The 25,568-nt window shown below is 31.4% G+C and overlaps 1 protein-coding gene across 6 annotated transcripts in view; it reads left to right on the forward strand.

The window, feature by feature from the left end:
* Window positions 1-16,797, forward strand: part of LOC117146335 (protein pangolin, isoforms A/H/I/S) — a 35,492-nt gene extending 18,695 nt beyond the window's left edge. For 2 of the 6 annotated variants that reach the window (XM_033312447.1, XM_033312446.1), the window contains exons 9-12: window positions 711-903; window positions 1,126-1,291; window positions 5,360-5,429; window positions 14,750-16,797. In XM_033312447.1, coding sequence (XP_033168338.1) covers window positions 711-903; window positions 1,126-1,291; window positions 5,360-5,429; window positions 14,750-15,839 — 1,519 coding nt within the window. In that variant the 3' untranslated portion in view covers window positions 15,840-16,797. Of the gene's footprint in view, window positions 1-710; window positions 904-1,125; window positions 1,292-3,789; window positions 3,944-5,359; window positions 5,430-11,536; window positions 11,983-14,749 lie in introns of those variants that run through there. The other 4 variants (XM_033312451.1, XM_033312448.1, XM_033312449.1 and 1 more) reach the window with 4 other exon arrangements.
* The last annotated feature ends 8,771 nt before the right edge of the window (window positions 16,798-25,568 follow it).

The raw sequence follows: 25,568 nt of genomic DNA on the forward strand, positions 1-25,568 counted from the left end.
AACCATTTCCGTTTGTCCGTCTTTCTTTCCGTATAAGCGTCTATATTATCGAGCATGCAAATAAATGGTCTTACTAAATTCAGTAAAGAGCATATTTGTATCAGGATCACGTATTATTGTCACGAATGTCGCTTACTCCAACGCCCGAAACCGTTTTATTTTTTTTATCATCACTGAGTGCAATAAATTTAACCGCCAAGTAGGAGTAGTGGGTAACCTTCAACCTTCCTCGCACTTTTTAGCTGAGTTACGAATAACAGATTGTATTCTGTACATTAAAAAAATGCCATTATATAATGGAATATGCAAGTTTTTCCAAACCATTGTTAGAAAGCGATGCTTTACCGTTTATGTGAGCTAAACTACTAAACGAAGATTGTATATTTCCACAAGTGTACGCACGTCTTCTCAGCATTCTTGGAAATAAGTGTCAGCGTAGTTTTTGCAAAATCAATTGTAAACAATGTATTTAAAATGAGTGTTGAGTTATCGTGGGTGGTTAAAAGCATGTAAAGATTTAGTAACTTATAACTTATACATTTTTGTAAAAAATAAAAGATTAATACCATGTTTAACAGACTAAAGTAGACCATGTGTTATTAACTACCAAGCAACGCAATTTAAAAATACAAAATTGATTGAAAACGAATTGTTTAGTTTTATAACACAGGGAATAATGAATACAATCATCATTTGGTATTATCTTTTAGGAACCTGGAAGCAAAACACCCATCAAATGTGCAATCAAATGAATCCAAGGAGGCAACAAATGATAAAAAAAAACCCCATATTAAGAAACCACTAAATGCGTTCATGCTCTATATGAAGGAAATGCGTGCTAAGGTTGTTGCCGAATGCACACTAAAGGAATCGGCTGCGATTAATCAGATTTTAGGAAGACGGGTAAGAAATTTAGAAAAATTTTTATTTTGCATTTGTTGGGTTAGAGATTCCAATTCTTTCCGATTAGAAAAGTTGTGGGGCTTGTAAATTACCCTTTTCGAGAGGACGATAAATATTATATATTAAAATCATAACAGAGTAGAAATATACGATGCTTAGAAAAAGCATACAAAATATCAATCGTACTTCTAATGGATTAACTTATTAATAATACTTTTGTAGTGGCACGAACTTTCCCGCGAAGAACAAAGCAAATATTACGAAAAAGCTCGACAAGAGCGCCAATTGCATATGGAATTGTATCCGGGGTGGAGCGCACGAGATAACTATGGTTACGTGTCAAAAAAGAAAAAGCGAAAAAAAGACAGATCGACAACGGATTCGGGAGGTACTGCACAAAATTTTCAAAATATTAATCTTCTCTTCTTTTTATTGCATTTCACTTTTATATTATTTCATTTAATCACTAACATACAAAACGTATAGCACACATCTAACATAAACAACTAACCTATTAAAACTAGAAACAACAGTAAATTAAAAATACGTATTTGTAATTTGTGTACATACATAAAACAATAAAATATTGTATGGTTCACAACTAAAAAGAGTACACAAATAGTTCCTCACTTTGAAGTTATAAACTTTAATTTGTAGAATTAAAGATAACTTCGTTGTGTTTAATCATAGTTAGTCACTGTAAAATAGCTTGTAATCTTAAAATTCATATATATCGGCATTTCATCAATTTGATTTAAACTTAGTTAAACATTTAGTTAAGTTTTGACGCAATAAAAATATCGGAAGTTTCTTCAGTGTGAGCTTTCTTACATTGCTAAACAATGTTTTTACGCATCGCTTATTAAACTAATATTTTATTTTTGTTTAAATGTTTAAATTGAGTGTTGGCTGAAGGGATGATAATATTAATCGATCAAGATTAGGTTTTTAGTATGACAATATATATATATAAGGACACAAACCACAAACACAATCAACAAATTAACTAATGGATAGTGTTTATTTGAAAAATTCATTACATATAACCAAAGTAAAAAGAGTTTTAACTTTGGTTTTAATTTTTTATTTCAAGTCTTAGTTACTTTCTTTAGAAATAAAATAAATAAATGGTCCCCAGAAGCTCAGATTAGTGTAATTCAATATATTATTTTTTTCCTTTTTTTTTAAGATTGTAATTTTTATAAATATTTCTTATTAATATTTTTTAAATAGCAAACTACGATCGATTGGCTGTATAATGATGTAATTTTTTAACTAAAAACCAAGACAAACATGTATTTAAACTTAATATTTTCATATTTATTTAGACCAATTTGTTGCTGAATTTTAAAGCAATCAATTGTTAATTATCTTTCTAAGCTATGTGGCATCTAAAATAGAATTGGCGAAAGCATGCGCCCGAAACCGTATTAAAGATCGATCAGTCCAAGCTTTTCACATATTGTAAGATCGTCCAATTGCTGACAGCGATTTAAACGAACACATCACTTGGAACTATCCATCTAAGTTAGCATTGGTGTTGTGGAGGGGTGATGCAAGAGAAACTGTAGACAAAAGAAGCAAATGACACAGTAAACTTGTTCAAATAAAAGTAATATATATTTTAATAATTTTGTATATAAAGCAAACGTAACGTCCAAACTTTTTCATATAAAGCAAACGAAACGTGCAATCAAACATAAATCTATATTAGGCTTGTTTTTATTTCACTTTGTATATTGTGTGAGTTTTCGAGGAATGTCAGGATATTATCGCAGTTATATTGAGGGCTTTTAGTTAAGACTTGCATATGGTTTTGGTTGATAAAATATACAAATTGTAGGGTGACAAGTGAACGAAAAGTTTTTACGATCTGGAATACTTATAGAGCGGTCTAGTTTTTACGATCTGGAATACTTATAGAGCGGTCTATAAAAGATTGTTGTCTTTTATTAGGCTCGTGGACTTCTTTATATTCTAGATTTGGGCAAGCAACTTCGGTGCTTTTTGGAGGAAGTATTTAAAATGTAGATTGCGAGTTGATGTGTCAATGTTTGGATGATTGTTATGACCGGGAAACATAGCAAACTAGAGCAGATTACCCAGAAACTGGGACCCTTTTTTGTACCCTTGCAGATTTCTGTCAGAAGTGCGCAACGCAGAATATAATTATTGATTAGTAGTATAAGCTCGGGCGACAATATCAAAGCTATAATTGAAGTAATCAATAATAAGCGGAAAAAAGTACATTTATAGCTCTTGATCCTAAATTCTCTTATATTGTTCACACCAGTTCTTGACAATATAATTATAGCTGTCATACAAACAGTCAGAAAATTACAAATTAAAAGGCCAATTAATGAAAAATAAATAGTAATTTCGTTGTTGGAGAGTACAGAGGAGTAGATTGTCAAGAAACCGGTCTAAAAATGTACGGTTGATCTTACTGAAAGGATGGGCCGTTGAAAGACTATTGCTGCGATTATTTACTTGTGTACAAGATGTCTGCATAACATCGTTTTTGATTTTATCGAACTTTTAATGTTTACAAAGGAAAGATGTCGAAAAAAATGGGTTTGACTACAGTGGGCTTTGGTAACAGTAATAGCGAAACAAAATTTATTTTATTTAAAAAAATTGTGGGATCAAAAATAGGCAACACAGGCAACTATGTGCTTATTTTTTTTTCTATATTATAACTTATTTCTTTTATAATACATATTCTGGAAAAAAGCATATTTTTTTGGGATACTCAAGTTCTACTATTCCGTTTTTCGCATCACAGATAGATGGTGCTTAAATTCGTGGTTAAATATATATATGTATACTTGAATACTGTTATTATATACTATTTTTCGCGATACATCGCGTTTATCCCACTCCCAGTGGCATGCCTTGGGGCGTGAGGAGCAGGCGAAGTATTACGAGTTGGCGCGAAGGGAGCGACAACTGCACATGCAAATGTATCCTGATTGGAGCTCTCGTACAAATGCCTCTCGTGGCAAAAAACGGAAGCGGAAGCAAGATACCAATGATGGAGGTTAGATACATTCTCTTAAACTAAGCTAAGAACTTAAATCAGTTTAAATGCAGCCAGAAATGATCAATTAAATATAAATTAAGGTCAAATATAAGAAAATTAATAAATTTCGTTAATACATTTAAAGCTTTTTAAATATTTACAGCAACAATTGCATAAAAAATAAATATATATATGAATATATATATAAATATATATATGAATATATATATAAATATATATATGAATATATATATAAATATATATATGAATATATATATAAATATATATATAAATATATATATAAATATATATAAAAATATATATATAAATATATATAAAAATATATATAAATATATATTAAATATATATACAAATATATATAAATATATATACAAATATATATATATAAATACATATACAATATACATAATATATATAATATATAATTAATTATATAAAAATAATAATAAAATAATTATAATGGTAATATATATATATATATATTTTATATATATGTTTTTACTAGTATCTATATTTATTATATTTTTATATATATATTCATATTCATGTATCATACAGATTCATATATATATATATATATATATATTCATAAATAAACATATAATTTACTGATACATAAGCCATTCAGATCGGAATAAAATTGTGAAAATTGATTGGGTTAAAGCGATTGGCAAGCCATAAACATAAACAACAAAAATTTATTAAAAATAAATATAGATCTAATAAATTTTTCAATATTATAACATTCATTGACAAAATTTAAATGGCATGGAAAAATGAAAACTTTTTGTCCAAATTAAGTCAATTGCATGAAAGTATTCAAGTAAAAATCTGTTCATTAAAATTAACATATTTCGAAGTAGTATATAAGTATTTGCATGAAATTATGATACGTTATTTTAATAAGAACAGTCAAATAATTTTATATACCCGTCACTAGTATTCTTAGGTAGGTATTCTTTCAAATGTTTGGAAAAGGTCCTTCCAACCGTATATATATATGATCTAGATGGGTCTTAACGACTGTCCGTTTTCTTGTCTGTCCGTCGATCCGAAAAATTTTACAGGATCTAAGAAGTTAACATGCTTATTCTAAGGATACTTGTTTTTTTATTTAATTTTGCAACGCATACCTTTAATAATCAATATTTGTTGAAAAAATACAAATAAAAACTTGTAGGGGTTACTTTTTAAAGTAAAGTGCAGTGCGGGTATTGTAAATTTGAGAGAGTCTACTATATGTTGTTTTTAAAAATATCGCCATAGATATTTTTTTTATTTATTCTGTAAACATGTATATTCCCATTACCTTTCTTTTAACATATGTATATCTAACTAACAAACCATTAACAATGTTTTCACTAATACATATTTTATTAAGTTTGCTTATTATAATTGCCTCTTTTTCCTTAGGTAATAATATGAAAAAATGCCGCGCCCGTTTTGGACTAGATCAACAGAGTCAGTGGTGCAAACCGTGCAGGTATGTTTTACCCCTATTTTTGTTTACAATGCTTTACATTTTATTGCAAATGGATTTACAATATTCACGCAAGAAATTCCAAATTAATTGACAAAAAAATTTTATTTTAATTTTCACTCTTTTCATAAAAACATTTTAAAAATCCGCGTGGCCCTAAAACATGGCTACTCTGTAACTAGTGAGAACTATATTTATAAGGCATTTTTTCGGTTTATTTAAATTAATTATTTAAACATTATAGTTTTCTGAGCTATGATTGATGAAGAAGGGTTAAGGGTATAAGAAACCCTAGTTCGTTATCTATCGTAAAATACACTAACATATTCGATAACACGAACGGGGGTTTCTTCAACTATCTAAACAAATTTCGCAAAACTTTTCATCAATTTATAAATAAATTTAGACAAATTAATTTCTTATGTGACGATCCAATAACAACTTTACATGGACACGAAAAAAAAAACGGTTGGAACATAAATTTGAACCAAAAAATCAAAAAAGGGTTTACGAGCAATTGCGTATTTGATCGCAGAATGTATATGTACACTCAACTCGGCTGTTGATACTGATCAAGAATATATAAATTTTATATGGTCGCAAAGGTTTTCTCTATTACGCTGCAGACTTCAGAATAAGTCAATATATAGTCAGGAAGGCTATGAAAATGTTTTATTTATAATGCAATAGATTTAGTGGTTTAACAAGAGAGAATTCTATAGTCGAGTTCCCCGTTACTCAGCTAGTAAAAATGAGAGTTTGAAATTGCATAATTTCTCTGGGACATAGATAGATATTGGAAAATAAAATGAAAAACAAATTTTAAAAAATTGCAAAAGTGTGGGAGGGACGGTTTCGGGCGTTTTGTAGGTGTAAGGTGGGCCGTGGCCGAATATCAAAAAATGTTTTAAATGTGTGGGCTTGTCGTTTTTGACCGGTTTGTGGGCGTTCGAGTTGGTGTGGTAACATGGGTCTCTAGAATCTGTATGCTCAATTTCAACCTTCTAGCTTTTATAGTTCCAGAGATCTCGACGTTCATACGGACGGAAATTTTTCCAAGCCGTTTGGACATGGCCTCGACTCGGCTATTGATCCTGATCAAGAATATATATACTTTATATGGTCGGAAACGGTTCATAATTCCTCTTACATACTTTTCAACGAATCTAGTATACCCTTTTACTTTATGAGAAACGGATATAAATATGCGCCCAGTTTAATGCAAAATTTCAAAATTTATTTCTTGAAGCACGACGTGCGGACAGAGACTTGCGAATAGATACTATACTAATAGATACTTTAATGACAATTATTCTAATATAGCAATTTCTAACATTTTTTTATGTGATGTACATGAATTCGGCTATTACTATTTCTATGCTTTATTTAAATAATTATAACGTTAAGGCAATGCAAATCAAGAATTTTTTACATGATCAAAAATAATATAGATTTAAAGTTTAAGAACTCGTAAACTGTCACTTTATGGGTAGAAAAAAGCTGCTGGCTGTAGAGCTCTCCGCTTTCTGGCACTTGAACAAAAGTTCCGAGAGCTGGAGCCAGTTCTAGAGCCAGCACAAAACAAAGATAAATGTCACGTTAGAGAGCCAGCTGTGCTGTAGCTTGTATTGGGAACCTTAAACGGCTAAGGATAGCTATATCCTCGGCAAATGTGGATACTGTCAGGCGACGTTGCTGTATAGATGAGGTATAAAGTAGGACCAAGAACGCTGCCTTTGGGGAGTGTAGCCTCAATTATATGATCAGTGAATGTGGAAATGATGCACCGCACTGAAAAATTACTATATGACTTAAGAAGTTTGTGAGTTTTTACTTTAAGCATTAGGTCGTCGAGTCAGACTGTCGAATGCTTGGGATACGTCAGTTCTTATTTCAGTTGTTATTCAATTGACCTTCGCAATGGTTCTGTGGCTTTCGTGAAAGCCAAATTGATGTGCCGTGATTTTGTTGTGGGCTCTCAGGTGTAGATTAAGTCGGGTTAGCAGGTATTTTTCGAATAGTTTTAAAAACATAAGAGTAGACCTATTGGTCTGAAAGATGAAGAAACTGTGTGGTCCTTACCAGTCTTTGGAATCATTATGAAGATCGATCTTTTCCATCGGAAGAAACCATGTTTGGTGATGGAATTCAAAAGCTGGGGTATGTAGTGAGCTTTAGAATGTGGGGCAGCTCGATGATCATTTTCAAATAACACAGCATAACGGGCTGAGATGGTCTTTCACTAAAAAGTTGCTTCAATATAAAAATTGAAAACAATATTAAAAAAACGCTCTGAACTATTTTGGTTGTTTTTTATTAGGATTACTAGCGACAATATATTATTGTACATGTCCATAATTATTCGCACGGTCACATGGAACTTTTTGGCCAGGCCTCTCACTATTTTTTTTATTTTATTTTTTGTCATGCATTTATCAATTTACATTTTCTTATGCAATCTAAACTACAAAAACTGTTGTCTAAGTCGACTAAAACGGTGGAAAGACAATATGTGTAACCTATGTTTGTTTGGGTATGCCAATATTTTGGTTTTGCCCACAATCCGTAGTATGTTTAACATTTTTTAATATATTTTTGTAAGATAAAAATATATATGCAGTGAGAGAGACATTTGTGACCATATGATGTATGTATTTTTGAGCAGTATGAACAAATCGATATATCCGTTACTTTCTGGCCGTCCGCCTGTTTCTACTCATGATTTCATCATAATCGAACGACTATATAAAGTTAAAAGCTTTCATATGAACAATGGAAAAATTACTATATATTAATACATTAGTAATGAATTGTTGTTTTAAATAAAGCTTCATTTTTTATTTTAATAGCACATAAATTGATACTTTAAAATAATACTAAAAAAAAAAAATTAGTAAACAAATTATAAGTAGTTGGCTTTTCACGTATATTCATTCATTCATTATTAAACTTTCATATTACTTTACATTCATTTAAACATAGAACTACAATACCTTCTAAGAATGTGCCGAACCATATTATTTAAAACTAAGATATCCCCCCACTTTTAAAACAACAATTACCGTAATACTGCGATTTTTTATGTCTTGCGTGAATTTTGTTGATATTAACTGATAGATACTCTAATAAAAATATTAATTTTGCACCTGTTAGACCTATAATGAAATCCACATTAAAAAACACTGACCCAAAATCTCAGAAATACCCCATTACATTTACAATACAATGATTAAGTCTTAAAAAGGACTACAATTATTAACTGCACGATATGCAACTTATTTACGATTTATTAACTTATAAGACCGAAAAACTCATGTTTATTTATTATTTAGTTTTTACTTTTCTTAAATATTAGTTATGCGTTTTAAAAATGTGGGAGGCACATTAAATCTAGTTGTAAATATTATAAGTATAGTTTTATTTTAGTCATTTTTATGACATTGTTTTTAGCTTTATTTTCGTGGCACTAGAAAAGTTATTACAATGGCATGTGCTTATAACCAAAGACACTAGAATAACAAGATGCGTAACGGCCATACATTGGTTTGGCACTATGCAGCCACTTTTTTGGTGACGGCCAAAATTGCTCTCTGTCCGCTCGCTTATGCTGAGAGTGTCAGAAATCTAAAAATGGAATTTGCTTGTTTGTGTGAGTAAAAACAAAAGACGAATAAATAATAAAAAAATATGTGTGCGTACTTGTGCTAGAAGACGATTTTAGGGCCGAAATCAATTCTGATCGAAGAAACGAATTTACATGTTTGGAGTTTTGGCAAATTTCGTAGCAATATGATAAACTAAAATAATAATTAAAATTCAAGCCCTATAATTCACTATTATATCACGATTATAATTTTAAAGTTTTTCAAATTCGTTTGTTAAAATTGCCACTCGAATTAGCTACCGTTTACATATTTATATTTATGTTACATAATTACATAACTAATTATGTAATATATGTAATAATCGGTACCCAGGGAACACCACGGTAAGGCCATTACAATTGTAATGGGGTCCTATATTTATATGACCTTCGAGTTAATTTTTCACTACTTTAGTATTGCAACAAAACGACTTAAATTGAATATAATCTCGGTTATATAGCGACAATTTGAAAAAATCGAGGAGCTCTGCGTATAGTCAACTTTAAGCAAACGGATTAAGGGAAATTAAAAGAAAACCAAAAAGTTGGAGCGCTTTTCTTCCCACCGAAAATTGAGCACTTTTTAAAAATATCAAATTGGAATATAACAAAATAATTCAAATGAATCTAACTTGAATGTTAAATAATAAAACTGGACCATTTACATATATTATTATTAAGTCAAATCACTTAAGAAATATACTAAATAATTAAAGCAAATGCAAAGGAAATTATTATAACTACTGTAATTTAAAACATAAATACGTAATGGAAAATAAAAATTTATAAAATAAATAAAAATATGAAAACTGTTTATTGCAAAAGTCATATCTTAAGGCACGAAGCGCCACAATCATTGCCTTATTAATTTTTCACACGTCGCAAGCCGAATACTCTAATGACAAATATTCTAATATAGTCATTTGTGAAATTTATTTTGGTATATTATGTACATATATTCGGCTATTACTATTTCTAAGCTATATTTAAATAATAATAATGTTAAGGCAATGCAAAACAAGAATTTGTTTACATTGTGCCAATTGATCAAAAATAATATAGATTTAAAGTCTAAGAACTTCTAAGGTGAAGCGCATATTTTGTCAAATTTACAATGCATGAGCATACGTGCGCACCATACAGTTGTCTGCTATCACTGTATGCGTAGAAAAGAGCTGTTCGCTCTAGCGCTCTTCACTCTCTCGCTCTTGAACAAAAATCTTTTGACGTTACGCATCTTGTTATTCTAGTGTCTTTTTTACAAATATCAAAGTTTACGGAATTTACCGTAAAAACAAGAGAAAATGCTATAGTCGAGTTCCCCGACAATTAAACACCCGTTAATTACCTAGTGCGAACCCGAAATTTCATCAGTTTTCTGGGTACCGATAGATAGTGGGGAATAAAATGAGGAAACAATTAAAAGAATGTTCAAAAGTGTGGGCGTGACCGGTTTGTACAGTGGGCGTTTACAAGTCTAATAAAATTATGAAAAAATATCAAAACATTTTGCAAAAGAGATGGGCAGTTTTAGGGCGTTAGAGCGGGCGTGGCAAAAGGTTTTTTTGGCAAATCTATGGAAATATATAAGACTAATAAAAATGCGAAAAAAATATAGACCGTGATAGTTTTGTGCGGTTTGTGGGCGTTAGAGTGGGCGTGTCTACAAACTTGCGCAGCGTCTTTGTTTCTGAGTCTCAACCCTTTAGCTTTTATAGTTCCTGAGATCTCGACGTTCATATGTACAGACGAAGACGTCAAGAATATATACACTTTATATAGTCGGAAACGCTTCCTTCTGCCTGTTACCTACTTTTCAACGAATCTAGTATACTCTTTTACTCTACGAGTAACGGGTATAATTACCTTGTTAATCAAGCCAAAATGTATTTTATTTATTTTATTTAATCAAAGCAAGCCGCGTGAATGGATTATAAGAAAATATGCCTTTTCAGTACATGAATACAAAATACCAGATATGATCTTTTATTTAGGATTTGGGTATTTTTAATTCCAGTGTTAGAGAACGGGAACGTGGAACTTTATAATGGGTTTGTGCGTAGCTAATGGTCCCAATGAAAAGTGTATGTTTACAGCAAATATAATTGTCAAACAGAGAACATTTTTTTTTTGCAGATTTGGATAAATTATTGAACAGTTTCATTTTATACTTCACTAATCGGAAAGCAGATAAACATATCACTCCATCGTATAGTAGACGCATAGAGCAAAGTTAGCTCATTAATATATGTTGATTTTTTTTTTTTGTGTTTTTATAATTCACTGGCGGGAGCGTTAAAAATAAAGGTGTATTTTGTTGAGTAAAATAATTTATGTATTACCTAAATACATCGTATATTAATATAAAATATTAAATTCATTAATTACATATTTCCCCATTTTAATAATGACGGTTAATCACATTGTTTTTGACTTTTTATTGACTCTTACCTGACCAATATTTAAGTCCCAATTTGGGTGTCATTTCATCCGTAAGCAACAATGGCAGCAGCGTTGGCATCACCAGTAATGCAGCAGTCAACAGCATTGGTGTTGGCATGCTGGCACCTATTGTAAGTGGGGGTACGGTAATGTTGCCCAACTCGTCATCATCGTCCTCCTCATCATCATCCACCTCGTCTTCTCATACACATGTACAATTGATGGCTACCAATAATGGAAACGCAGTAGCATCTTTAAATGGAATAACAGTTACAGCTGGAGGAGGTGGTGGTGCAGCAAGCGCATGTTCACAGCAATTGTCCCCGCAGGCACCACCGACATATGTAAATCTATAGATCCAAATAAAAGAGTGCAGCAAAGGAACAATAACATCTGAAGCCCCAGGAAACAATAAACTAAAGCAATGATGACCAGTTTTTACATCTTAAAATTGCTTCAACATCCAAGCCCGTAAATAACAAATCAAACAATTAATATAAATGCATATCAGGGTTTACAAAATAGCTCCTCTTTGTGTATATAAAGACCTATATACATTTACCTATTGCATGGTTATTTTTTCTGATTTAAATTAAAGATCGGCAATGAAAATACCCAATTTCATTCCATATATTGAAATATGAAAATAATTTACTTTTGTTTTCTGATAACCTATTAAAGCTAGTTAATGTAAATGTTGTGTGGTTCCTAAAATCCCATTCCAGTTTTCTTATAAAAGTAATTTAAGGATATAGGTAGAATTTTAAATGCAATACATTTTCATTAAATATAATATATTTGTATATTCAGTACTCTTAATCAACGTATTGTACTGAAACAGATTAAAAAATGTTATCGAGTAACTCTAGCGGAGCTTTTCTGGTTGTCCGTTCATTTAAGTGTCGTTATTTATAACAACCTAGAAAAATTTAAAAACTTTTCTGTGTTCCAACCGACATAGCAGAGGCACAAATATTGAAACATAGTGACTAGATTTACTGTTGTCAAAATTATTTATTTATTACATTTTTTAAAATGTTTAACTTTTTCGATCTTTAAGTAAGATAAGTTTTGTTAAACCCTGATATACGTTTTTAAAAAGGACTACATTGTTATTTGTTCTATTTGATGTGTGAAATATACAAAATCATAGAATATTTCCTTTATTTGCTCCGTTATTTGTATTAAGTTTACTTGTATTGTTTTTGGTGATGCACTTTTTTGCTTTTCTTAGTGCAATAACCTCCTATTTCCTAATGTTGTAACAATTTTAATATTTAATTGCCATTAAAGATAAACTGCTTAAATTGTCGACTCAAACCTAAAAAAATATGGTATAATTCATCTCATACAAAGTTAAAGCACGAAATGTATATATTTTTGTTATGTTTTATTCCATTAAACATTAATCACAACAGATTTTTAACATATTTTAGAAATAAATAATTTCATATTCGTATTAGCTTGAAACTGAAAATAGAATGTAAATTCTCAATATGCATTTTGCCATACTCTGCTATTTCCTACAAGCACGACCATCGTGATATATCTTTATTACTCACATTGGCAAGCTAATGCGAGAGGAAAATTGCTTTCGACTTTGTTTCAGTTTAAAAATATGCTTTGTTTAAAAATTGTTCGTTTAAATTGAATTCCATTAAACAATAAATAATTAGCATAGTTTAAATTTAAAAAATATTACTTGTTTACGTTTACCTTTTCTTATGTATTTTTTTAATTTTCTATACAATTTTGTCTTCTATTTTGTACACCTCTACGGGTGGTATTCAAAAGATTGCAATAATGGAATTTTTCGATTAGTATCAGCAGCCGTGTTGATATAGCCGGTCCGACAGTCCATCCATCCGTCCCGCACTACTAGTCCCTCAGTTTTATTGATAGTCGTCACGACCTAACTGGGGTTTAGGGAATTGGAAGACTATATCATAATGCTACCATAGGAATTTTAATGAAATAGAAAAGAATTCACAGTGATATTATTACTGATGATTCGTTTATTGATTTTCGTTTGCTTAAGAAATTATGTAATGTATAAAAAATGTAAATGGTAATATATCCCGACAATATTAAATTTCCTCGTTGGTCAGTGGAATTTAAACAAATTACTTTTCTAAAGCATAGAAAGGATTGTAAATGCATTTTTTCATAGTTTATGGAAATTGTAAAAAAAACTGTGAAAAAAACTGTTCATATTAATTTTCCAAAACTTTGTTTTTGATATATCTTTTAACAATAATTAATTATTTGTTGTGGGTGAAGTTACTCTCTACCGGCTCCACCAGCACCAATTTTTTAAATTTGTTATTTTAAAATTTTCCGTGTTTACTCTTTCACCATATAAGACATATCTGCCTTATAAGTTGTTGTCTACCTTTCGATTGGTGTATAACTATCTGTTTTACAGACAATTATTGAATTCTATTGCTTAGTCATAAGTAATGGATTACAAACAAGTGTAAAAAAAGCACTGTAGACGAATGAGTCAACTTTTAACACACCGTTTCTTTTTCCACACAAATGCCACCTACAGTCGGTTACATTAATTAATTAAAACATATCAATTAACAGTCAGATTGGATACTTTTTTGAAGTCAAAACCAAGTTGCGCAGCGTAGACTTTAAAAAAAGTTGTATGCATCATTTTTGACACACGTACAGTTTAATATGAATACTGCTATTATGGTTATTTTATAGTTTGATGTCAAATATGCATATATTCATATTTAAATACATATTTATCGGAGCGGACTATATGCTCATAAGTATAATATTATATTATATTATATTTTAAAATTTTTGGAAACTCCAAATTTTATATGCGTTTCTTACACCTTAACTATCCTCTTTTTCCCAAAACTTTTTTCTCGTCTAATTAGTACTAAGTAATTTAAAATCGAACGAGAATCGAGCCGTCTCCACACGATTTTTAGGGTGTATGTGTCGTGGCAAAGTGTCAACAAAGGAACTCACTGACTCACGAGGCGGTAATAATGAAGAGAAATTTGCAATGGAATCGAAACCATATAGGCATGCTGTTTGTACGACAAAATTGTTGACCTGTTCTGAAACTCTTAGGACTGAGATCCTTGCTGCATGAATTTTAAAATATTTGTTTTTGTATCTTATGGAATGCAAATACTTGGCACACTTTGTTGTTTATATATAAATATAATTTTTAGATTTAACTCATAATTATGTGTTTTTCTTTTTTACATAGGCGCAAAAAGAAATGTATTCGTTATATGGAAGCCCTGAACGGCAATGGGCCTGCCGAGGATGGCAGTTGTTTTGATGAACACGGAAGTCAGCTAAGTGATGACGACGAAGATGACTACGATGATGATAAACTTGGCGGAAGTTGTGGAAGCGCCGACGAAACCAATAAAATAGAAGATGAGGACTCGGAATCCCTTAATCAATCTATGCCAAGCCCAGGCTGTCTTAGTGGATTGTCCAGTTTACAAAGCCCATCGACAACAATGAGCTTGGCAAGCCCACTTAACATGAATGCAAATTCAGCAACCAATGTTATATTTCCTGCTTCTTCTAATGCGGTTTTAATTGTCGGCGCAGACCAGTCGACAGTACAGCAACGGCCAACATTGGTGTCAACCTCGGGATCGAGCAGCGGTTCAACCAGTAGCATAAGTACAACCCCAAATACGTCAAGTACAGTTTCGCCAGTTACATGTATGACCGGTCCGTGTCTAGGTTCATCTCAGGAACGAGCCATGATGCTTGGAAATCGGTTCAGTCACTTGGGTATGGGGCTAAGTCCTCCAGTAGTTAGCACGAGCACTAGTAAATCTGAACCATTTTTTAAGCCTCATCCCACAGTTTCCAATAATCTTATCTTTTCATTGCCGTCAATTGGTAATTGTAGTTTAAATATTTCTTCAATGCCAAACACATCCCGAAATCCTATTGGTGCTAACCCACGAGATATTAATAATCCCCTTAGCATCAATCAGCTGACTAAAAGACGTGATTATAAAAATGTTGACTTGATTGAAGCTAGTGAGTCAAAGACTATAGTTGCCCATGCCGCTTCATCCATTATTCAACACGTAGCAGTGAACGGCTATCATGCTAATCACTCGCTTTTAAATAGCAACTTAAGCCAACTTCATCACCAATTAAATAGTCGTACGGAAAAAGCCAATAGAAGTGAGCAGGCGATGCTGTCCGTAAGTAATCATTCTGTAAATAGCAATGAATGCCATAAAGAATCTGATTCGCAAGCTATTGTATCTAGCAATCCTCCAAACGCTGGATCTTCCGATAACGGCGTTATTAGCGTTTCATAACTGATCGCCAGGGATTTGTAGAATTGATTAATTAAAATTTTAATGTTTATGTGTGAGAAAGTAATTAAAATAAAAACATACGTGCAATAATTATTATTCTCGCCAGTCCAAAGCCATCTTATGAAACAACAGGCCATCAAAACTAGTGCCACGACTCACATCGCAATATTTCGATTTTGTTTTTTTAATAAAAATAAACATAGAATTGGTGCACAAAAATCTTTTGGAACGACTCCAACTGAGGCCAACCTTAAGGATTTCTATAAAGAAACACGAGTCAAATCTCAGGCTAGGCCGTGCCAAATAGAATAAACAGACAATACACACTAAAACTTAGTTACATAAACATATATTTCATTAGACTCTATATATCAATGAAACCATTTTGTATAGTTTTCTTCTTATTTAGCTTTAACCTACCAAATTATGTATTTTATTTTAAAATTGGACACTTGCCAAAATCCATTAATTAATGCCTCGCCGGCACATATGTATTTGGTCATATTTGTTGTGAGTATAATTAGTTGAATGGTTTCTGCACTAAAGCTAGAAGAACAAAAAACATGGACTACGACGATTGTCGAATCACTTAGGCTCTTGTATCCTAAACTTGTTCGTGTGTGGTTGGTTGAGTGTTTCATCAAAGAACTTTTCAACGTCATAATCATAACGTCACACCATCCCGCCTGAAGAAAGTCTAGATTCAAGACTTAAATACAATTTGTCAAATATATTTTAATATTTCAATATCCTGAAACATTTATATTATGTATAGAATGCTAGGAAAATGAGCAATTAATTAAGCTGAACAAAAATTACATTGTTATTTCCGGGGATATAACGATTACAGACAGGATACTCTATCTAAAGAGTGCGTGTGCGTTATGACAGAAGGCGGTAGGATGTCCCCGGGCATGTTCCCATTCGCTTTAAAACGTTAAATTTAACCTTGTTAAAATGTAATATTTCAAGGTGTATGATTTAAGGAAACGGGTCATCATATTGTATGCCGAAGAAGTCGGTTCCATTCTGGTCTTGTTCATCTAATTTAAAAGGGATGCATAAATTTTACATCTAAAACTAAGACTACTAGCAGTCTGGCTAAACCAATATACCTTAAAATATTTCCGAATAGCCCTGAACATTTAACGTAATTTCATAATCTTTTCATGGTTATAGAATATAACTATGCCAAACGAAATATGGAAAATATTATTTTTAACGTAATAAGTTCGATACTATTTTCTTTAGTTAGGTTTCATAAGCATACTTTCATTATTACATACATACAAGAAAAATCACTTATAATTTATTTTGAATTCATCATTGAATAATTACCGAAATGTTATAAATATATATTTTATTATTTTGAATTAAATGTAAAATAATATATGTGTACAATATATATTACAAGCTAAATGTAAATATGTATTTTCTTACATAGAACGTACTGATAATCTTTACGAATTTATTGACCATAAGACCTGATAGCCTTTATTCCATGTAAACCGTAAAATCCACATCTACAAACTAAGAGATAATATTCTAGTATTAAGAAGTAGTTCATATTTAAAGAGTAAGTTTGGTCTGAGCATCCATATAATTAAATGCAGTTTTATACTAGTCTCCAATCAGTTATTAAACACTTAATTATTTAATGTACAAATGTATTTTAAACTTCAATATAGGGCTTGTCGTACACGGTTTAACATTTCACTATAATATTTGTTTTTAATGTGTTTGTTCGAAATGTTTTAGGTTTAATTATCTGAAAACTTTAAATCACTTATATTAGTTTATATATGTACACCGGTACTTAATATACATATCCTGATTTTCCGGAACGACAATCCTGTAGATCCTATAACACTAGAGCCCTATGTAATCCATCGTATTTAAAACATATTTCACAAGAACATATTAAGTAAAGTATAATGAGGCCAAACCTACAGGCTCTAAATTATTATACCGCTACTCGTAGAGTAGACATGCAGATTATAGTAGCACCTGAGCTAAAACCCATAAACCAACGAAAACTGATCCTCCCACATTTAACTAATTTTTTATTTTATTATTTGTCTTGCTTGAAATTGAAATTAAATCGTAATGCCAATAAAATTTTAAAATATCATCCTGTCACTCTGGGCTGATTGACGTGTATCTAGTATTGGAGGAAATCAACTTTACTATAGTAACTATAATATAGTAAAATGGTAAACAAACTTTAAAACGTATCTCTTATTTTGTACTTTAAATTAGGAGTATTATAACTTTTAAATGTTGAAGACACAAAATCTTAACTTGTTTGACCGTGCTAAAGTAAAGACATAAATGCGAGCAGAACTAAGGATTTTAAAAACCTTATTTTAAGTAAAATATTTACAGTATTGCCAAATGTTGTTGCGAATATATATATATATATATATATATATATATATATATATATATTTATTTAATATTTAATATTTAATAACACAAATAAAGTAATATTTTTAAAAAGGAAACCCTATAAAAGTATTGTGCATAAAATGTATTTTTATTTCTCTTTATTTTCTTTCCTTTTTCTTAAGCCTTAACATTTGTAAATATTTTTAGAATATTGTAATTCACAAATATTTAAATAGGACATGATACATCTATTTTATTTTTATACATTTAATTTGCTGAATTTATAAAAAAAAAAGTTTTAAAAACGTTAACCATGTTCTTCCTGTTTTAAAAATAAGAGACTCTGAATTATTTACTGCCGTGTATTTTTCTTAAAAATGAATATTTACTACTATTTTAAATATAAAATAAATATCGAATAAGTAATATGTTTTCTATAGCTTAGCTGGTCCGAAAATATTATTTTATAGAATATGTCTCAAGGGGTTTCACACTATTTAAGAATACTTACACCCATTCTCGTAGAGGTTGACTCAATGAAAAGATTGTCCCCATCAATGATTAAGATCTCCATCCAAGTCTGTTCGTATTCCGCACTTTAAAAAAGTTTTTGGATTATTTTTAACCGGTTCCAATGTATTTTTGGCACTATTTTAAGGATTTTAAAGGCGATAGATTTAGGCGCCGCTCGATGGGATTTGAAACATTCGCTTTTAACATAAGTCTAATGGGTGTGAAACTCGATTATATTGCCAACGATAATTTTCAATTAATTGTTTCTTTGGAAGTTTTTTATTTTCAAACTTCTTAAAATATAGTTGAAAAGTTTTCTTATATATTATGAAAACTGTATCACTTTTAACTTGGATAAAATGTGTTGTGTTGATAAATAAGATCATCCCTAAACGTAGGGATAGTGGCAGTTAGTAAACTAATTCTGTTTTTATACCAGTTACTTGTAGGGTAAAAGGGTATACCACAATCGATAGAAATTATGTAAGGTAGAAGTATGCGTTTCCCAACCAGAAAATATCAGGATCGATAGCCGGTCGACATGGCCATGTCCGTCTGTCGGTATGAGCGTCGAGATCTCGGAAACAATTAAGGCTAGAAAGCTAGGTTAGATATGCAGGATTCTACTGACACCTGCGCTGCGTGGTCACGTCCACTCAGACTCAGACTTGAACTACCACGACCACACTTCTGTTTTATTATTTGTGTGTGTGGCCAATTTCTATCGGTTAAGCGATATGTGGGCGATATCGCTAAAACTGTCACGCCCAAAATTTATACTATAATTTGATTTTTTAATTGTCTTAATATTAATATAAATTTATATCGATTTGCGAAATAGCTTTTTGTTTAATTTTATCTATTTGCCAACAAAGATGTTTAAATTTCTTGTACTCACTACAGCTAGCATAGTAACGGGTATCTTGGGGATACTCAAAGAAAAATGTCTATAATAGATTTTATATTTTACGAATTTTAAAATATTCTTAACATAATTGAGTTTTGACCTCACATATGCATGCACTTTATTTGATCAACATTTTAATCTTTACTTCGCATGCTGCAATTTTTTTGTTTTAATAAAAAACATTTATACTTAAAAATAGATAATTGTGCAATTTAAAAAAAATCATAATCATACATAATGCTTAATTAAGGATTCACTCCCGAAACTGTAAAAGTTGTAATAATTACTAAAAAAATGTACTACGATATTAGGAAAAAAAAAAGTTTGAAAGAAATGAGTGTGTCATAAAAAATAATTATGATTACGCAATTCATACGCAATCTCATAAAGTAGAATAAAATGCTTTCAAAAAACCTATTAATGGGAGTAGTGCTTTCATTTTTTGAAAACATTCTGGTTGCAGTAAAAATTTACCTTTTGCCATTTATCTCCAACTGTTTTTAAGATTCATAACCAAACTCGGAATTTGTATGGTCCCAATAAATAAGTTTGGTGATATACAAATCCATCAATTATAATGTCTTATGAACCTATATTATGAAATCAAAAAATGTTACGAAATTAATAAAGATAATTGGACTTTAAATTTACATCAAGTTTGGAAATTCAACAAATATACTGCTGTGATAAATCTAATTGACGATTTATATAGGGCTCTAGTCACATAGGTATATAATATTATATGATTATATAATTATATAATCATATATTATATATATATATGTATATATATATATTATATAAATACATATACATGTACATACATTTATGTACACATATATATGTATCCATCGTAAACATAACATAAATTTATTAAGAATCTGCGTTACAATAGTTCGGTGGTCCTGATAACATAAACAAACGAACAAATCATATGTAATCAGAAGATGTATAAGGCCATTGCCAATTTAAAAGACTGTTTAACACAAATTTTATACGTTTACTTCGAAGATTTGTCAGAACACAAAATTGCTTTAGTCATTAGGTTTAGGCAAATCGTTATATAAAATGTAATGTTAGTATAAAAATAAATAGCATAAGCTTTATTACATTCTAGTGGATAAAATAATATTTTGCGATTCTATCGTGCTTCCATTGTTTGTGTTTCTGTAAAATATTGTTTTTTATTCAAACGACATCGCAACCTTATTTGGTTGTTTAATAAATTACTCATTATTTAATTTCTATACTTTTTGTAAAAATCAATTATGTAACACGAGTAAATACACTGTAATAATAGCACCCCATCAAATCAATTTAGTGGATCCACAACGAATATATAAACGTATTTGTATATACATAAAATATACTATATAAATTCATTTCATAATGTTAAAAATGAGTATATTTGCTTTTTCGAAGCTATGATTAAATATAAAATTAATTTTCATTTTTAATACTGCAATATTCATAATTATGTATCGGTCGACTGATGTATTCTTAGTGTAAGATGAGGTTCAGATAGTAGAACGGGTTAACAATCTTATACTAAACCTACACAGATATAAGGTTAAGATGATAGTAATCAGAACTATAAGTTTAATAAAATAGTATGAATACACATAGGTAATGAATAATGTTCGAAATATAGAAATAATGCAAACATACTGAATAATAATAAAAACATATTGAAACTATGAGCCTTTTATGTACCGACGAACGGCAGAATTATGGATACAATTCTTAAATTCAATCCTCATACAACCAAAGGAAGGGCGACGCAGGGGTGCGTGTTATTGCCAAATTAAAAAAAAAAGAAAATTATTACAAAATAAATGCGCAAAAAAAATGTTAACAAAATTTTACAACATAAATATTGCACACGCAAATGTCAATATATATATACATTAACTTCACTCAAATTATTTTAAAAGGTCACCAAAGCTGCATTAAGCATTAAAGGTCAGGATACCCATGCGAAATGGAAGAAAACAACAATAAATAACTCTTAAGTCTTTTTCCGACTGTCAGATACACGTAACTCAGCCAGTAGGAGTGATTTGAAGATATTAAAAACCATTGTTTGCATAACTATAAGACTTGACAAAGAAAATACAACATGTTTTTTTTTAATTGTTAAAATGAGTATCACACCTTTCGTCAACCTACCGAGTGCCGCTGTTGTACAAGATCGAGTAAATAAATTTTAAAACAGAGAACGCTAAGGTCGAGTTTCACGACTATCAGTCCGTTATTCAGTTAGTCCAAGTTGGACCGAGAATTTTCAACATTTCTCAGGAATATCGGTAGAAATTGGGAAAAACTATTTTTAATGGCCCAAGGTGAGGGAGAATAGACTTTGGCGGTTTTTAGGGGTCAGAGTGGGCATGGACAAAAAGTTTTCGATATTTCGATAGAAATTAACAAAACAACTGACTTATTCAAAAATAATTAAATCATTTCTCGAAAATGTGGACGTGGCAGTTTTGGGCGGTTTGTGGTCATTACAGAGGGCGTGCCAACATAGGTCTACAAACTTGCGCTGCGTCTATGTCTATAGAATCTGTATGATTAATCTTAACCTTCTAACTTTTATAGTTCCTGAGATCTCGTTCATACGGACGGACAGACAGAGTAACGGGTATAATAAGGGCCGGAAAACTGGTCCATATCTTTTTTTTTTTCTTTTTTTTTTTTCGCACGGGACCGAGGGTCGCTGCCGTGTATCGTACGGCTCGGTTCGCGAGAAGATATAGACGCGATATAAAAAAGAGAACAGGAACAAGGAAATGAATATAATGTAAAATAACTATGTTAGATATTAGTGTTAGTATGATCTAATTATGTAATAGAAAAGATAAAATCGATTGCTTTAATAGCGGCAGTCAAGATTACAGATAATAGGATAAAGTCTATTATAGTCAGAACATAAAACTCTGTAAGATCTTAGATCTTAATTAGATCTACAATGATTTAAGATAAGGGGTATATAGTTTCTAGTGAATCTAGTTGGAACCGAGAAGTTAAGCCGACTAATCAAGACGGGACTCTCAACATCCCCACGAATAAGCTTACAAATAAAGACTGTTCCAAGCATAGTTCTACGGTTAGCTAGGGACGGTAAATTAATTAAAAGTAGTCTACTGGAATAAGGAGGTAATATACGGTTTGCATCCCAATTTAGGCGCCGCAAGGCAAAAAGTAAGAAGTTTTTTTGGACCGATTCAATGCGGTCCGAGTGGACTGCGTATTGTGGACTCCAAACAGGTGATCCGTACTCGAGAATCGGACGGACTAACGAAATAAATAAGGTTTTAGTCAAGTAAGGATCATCAAATTCCTTAGACCACCTTTTTATAAAACCAAGCACACCCCTGGCCTTATTGACAATAGACGAAATATGGTCAGAAAATTTTAGTTTTGGGTCCAGAAAAACACCAAGATCATCAACTCGTGTTATTCTGTCCAAAGAGCACCCACTTAAAGTGTAAGTCGTAAGTATTGGGTTGGGACGACAAAAGGTCATAACTTTACACTTGGAGCCATTTAAGTCTAATATGTTATCACGGCACCATATTTGAAATCGGTCTAGATCGGATTGTAAGTCCAAATGGCACGAAGTGTCCTTGTACTGGAGGCATAATTTAACATCGTCGGCGTACATAAGTACACGCGAATGTTTTATTATTAAGGGGAGGTCCTTAATAAATAAGGTAAAAAGAAGCGGACCAAGATGGCTCCCTTGTGGGACACCGGATGTGACTCGGAGAATAGAAGATAAAGAATTTTTAAAGAGGACTTGTTGTGTCCTGCCACTCAGATAGCTTGAAATCCAATTTAGAAGATCAACAGGGAAACCTATAAGATCAAGTTTTCTTATTAGTAGGTAATGTTTAACAGAGTCAAATGCTTTACTAAAATCAGTGTAGATGACATCTGTTTGAAGATTATTTTTGAAACCCTGTATTACGAAAGAAGTTAGCTCCAAGAGGTTAGTGGTTGTAGATCTGCGTTTCATAAAACCGTGTTGACACGGTGATATCATTGATCTACAAAGGTGCTGCAAATGAGGAGTGATAACATTTTCGAAAAGTTTTGGGATAGCCGACAATTTAGAGATTCCTCTGTTTTGAAACTCTATTTTGTGGAAAAATTAGCTCTGCCTGAAGTTTGTAAACATTTTTGTTAAAAAATTGTTATTGCTTTTTGCTTCAACAAAGTATATAATTGCATTTGTTTACACGTAAGCTCCATCAATTAAAATACGGAGCGTGATTAAATCTGATCAACCTTGTAGACCAGAAAACTAATGAAAGTAAACGCTGAAATGAGAAATCATGCAATTCAGCTGTTTTATGTGGGAACAAACTATATTTTTCTAAGACATCCCTTGCAGATATCTGAAATATTACGTCGGTATGTTAGTGACCTGGTCCTGAAAAGGCACTAGAACCGACGACGTTTTCGGGTCGTGGGATCATGGTAAGCCTCTTATTCTCCAACATATGGAATTAATATTAAAAGTGCTTAAAAAGTTATTAGATTTGTATGATTCGCCAGTAAACAGTCCTGCTCCACAAGCCTAACTTTCGCTTGATTGGAACGATCGTGAATGTTTTGGGTGCCAATTGGATCGTCGCAAGTCGCGCAATATGATCCCCCTCTTTTACCAAGGTTGTTAAAAGTTATGTCATCATTTCTGACCAACAGCACCCTATAAAATGTTCTCATTCTATCGTATTTGCGTTCATAATTGACATGGGCAAAAAACAACTATTAAGATTTTGAAGAAACATTACTAGACAATAATTATTGTAGCGGACAGTATCGAATTCACCACCGGGAAACGGTGCACACGTCAACAATACTGCTAACTATTCAAGACTACAAGCGCCGCACTGAGGGCACTTGCATTTGTTCATACAAAACAATGCTGATACTTTACGCTGAAAAGTTAACTTTAATTTTAATCTGTAAAATTGCATTGCATGGAAGAGGCTAAAAATAATATTTCGTATATTACACGGCTATGTTATGCGCAAAAAGAAAGGATCTGGGTATGAGAATATATATACATTAAAAGATATTAAAGAAAATTCGGGAACTGTGGTGTTCCGTCAAACATACCTCAAACCCATCCTGGGCGATAAGATCTCAACGATCTGGATCATGAGCATGTCTACATATTATAATACCTCCAATATAATACAGATTAAAAACGTTATACAGATAAAAAAAAAAGTACCATCAAGCAGTTATTCTATATATATAAGTAAGAACGTTTGGTTTTTATTTTATGTTGGTTAACAAAAATAACAACAAAATGCATGGGTTCATGTTTGTCACGGTTTACTATTGGCTTAAATTATTGAATTCCATTTCCAGTTTAGGTTCGCGTCGCTGCATGATTTGCCGACTCCGTCTTTTGATGATGTTTGCACATTTCGGATTTATTGCGGATACGATGGATGACTAACACCATGACCGAAGTAGAATTTCCATGTGAACAATTGTGCCTGTTGGACTAGCTATTTGACGCTCGTTATTTGTCGAACTGGATTTTCTTTGTTACTATCACTCTGCACCCCTTCCTCTGTTTCAGATCCTTGTCTGCTCGATGTGTGAATTTTTGAAGTCTTACGATCTCAATAAGATGGCGTACGTAACATAAATTTAGATCCATCAGGGGAATTCGAAAAAGTAAAAGGAAATATTTTCAAAGATTCTTTTGTGTTTTCGATTTTATTTATTTCTTTTATTTTTAATTATACCGCTACCGTGGGACCTTTAAGCTTATTAAAATCCACCCCTTGCCGGAAGCTTTTTTAATTGAGAACAACGAAAACTATGAATAAAGTGTGGTGTATTTTAAAGTCATTTTTTAAGTGAACCATCAACGATCTTAAAATGCTTTCAACAAA

The sequence above is a fragment of the Drosophila mauritiana genome, chromosome 4 (assembly GCF_004382145.1).
Source record: "Drosophila mauritiana strain mau12 chromosome 4, ASM438214v1, whole genome shotgun sequence".
Taxonomy (NCBI): Eukaryota; Metazoa; Arthropoda; class Insecta; order Diptera; family Drosophilidae; genus Drosophila; species Drosophila mauritiana.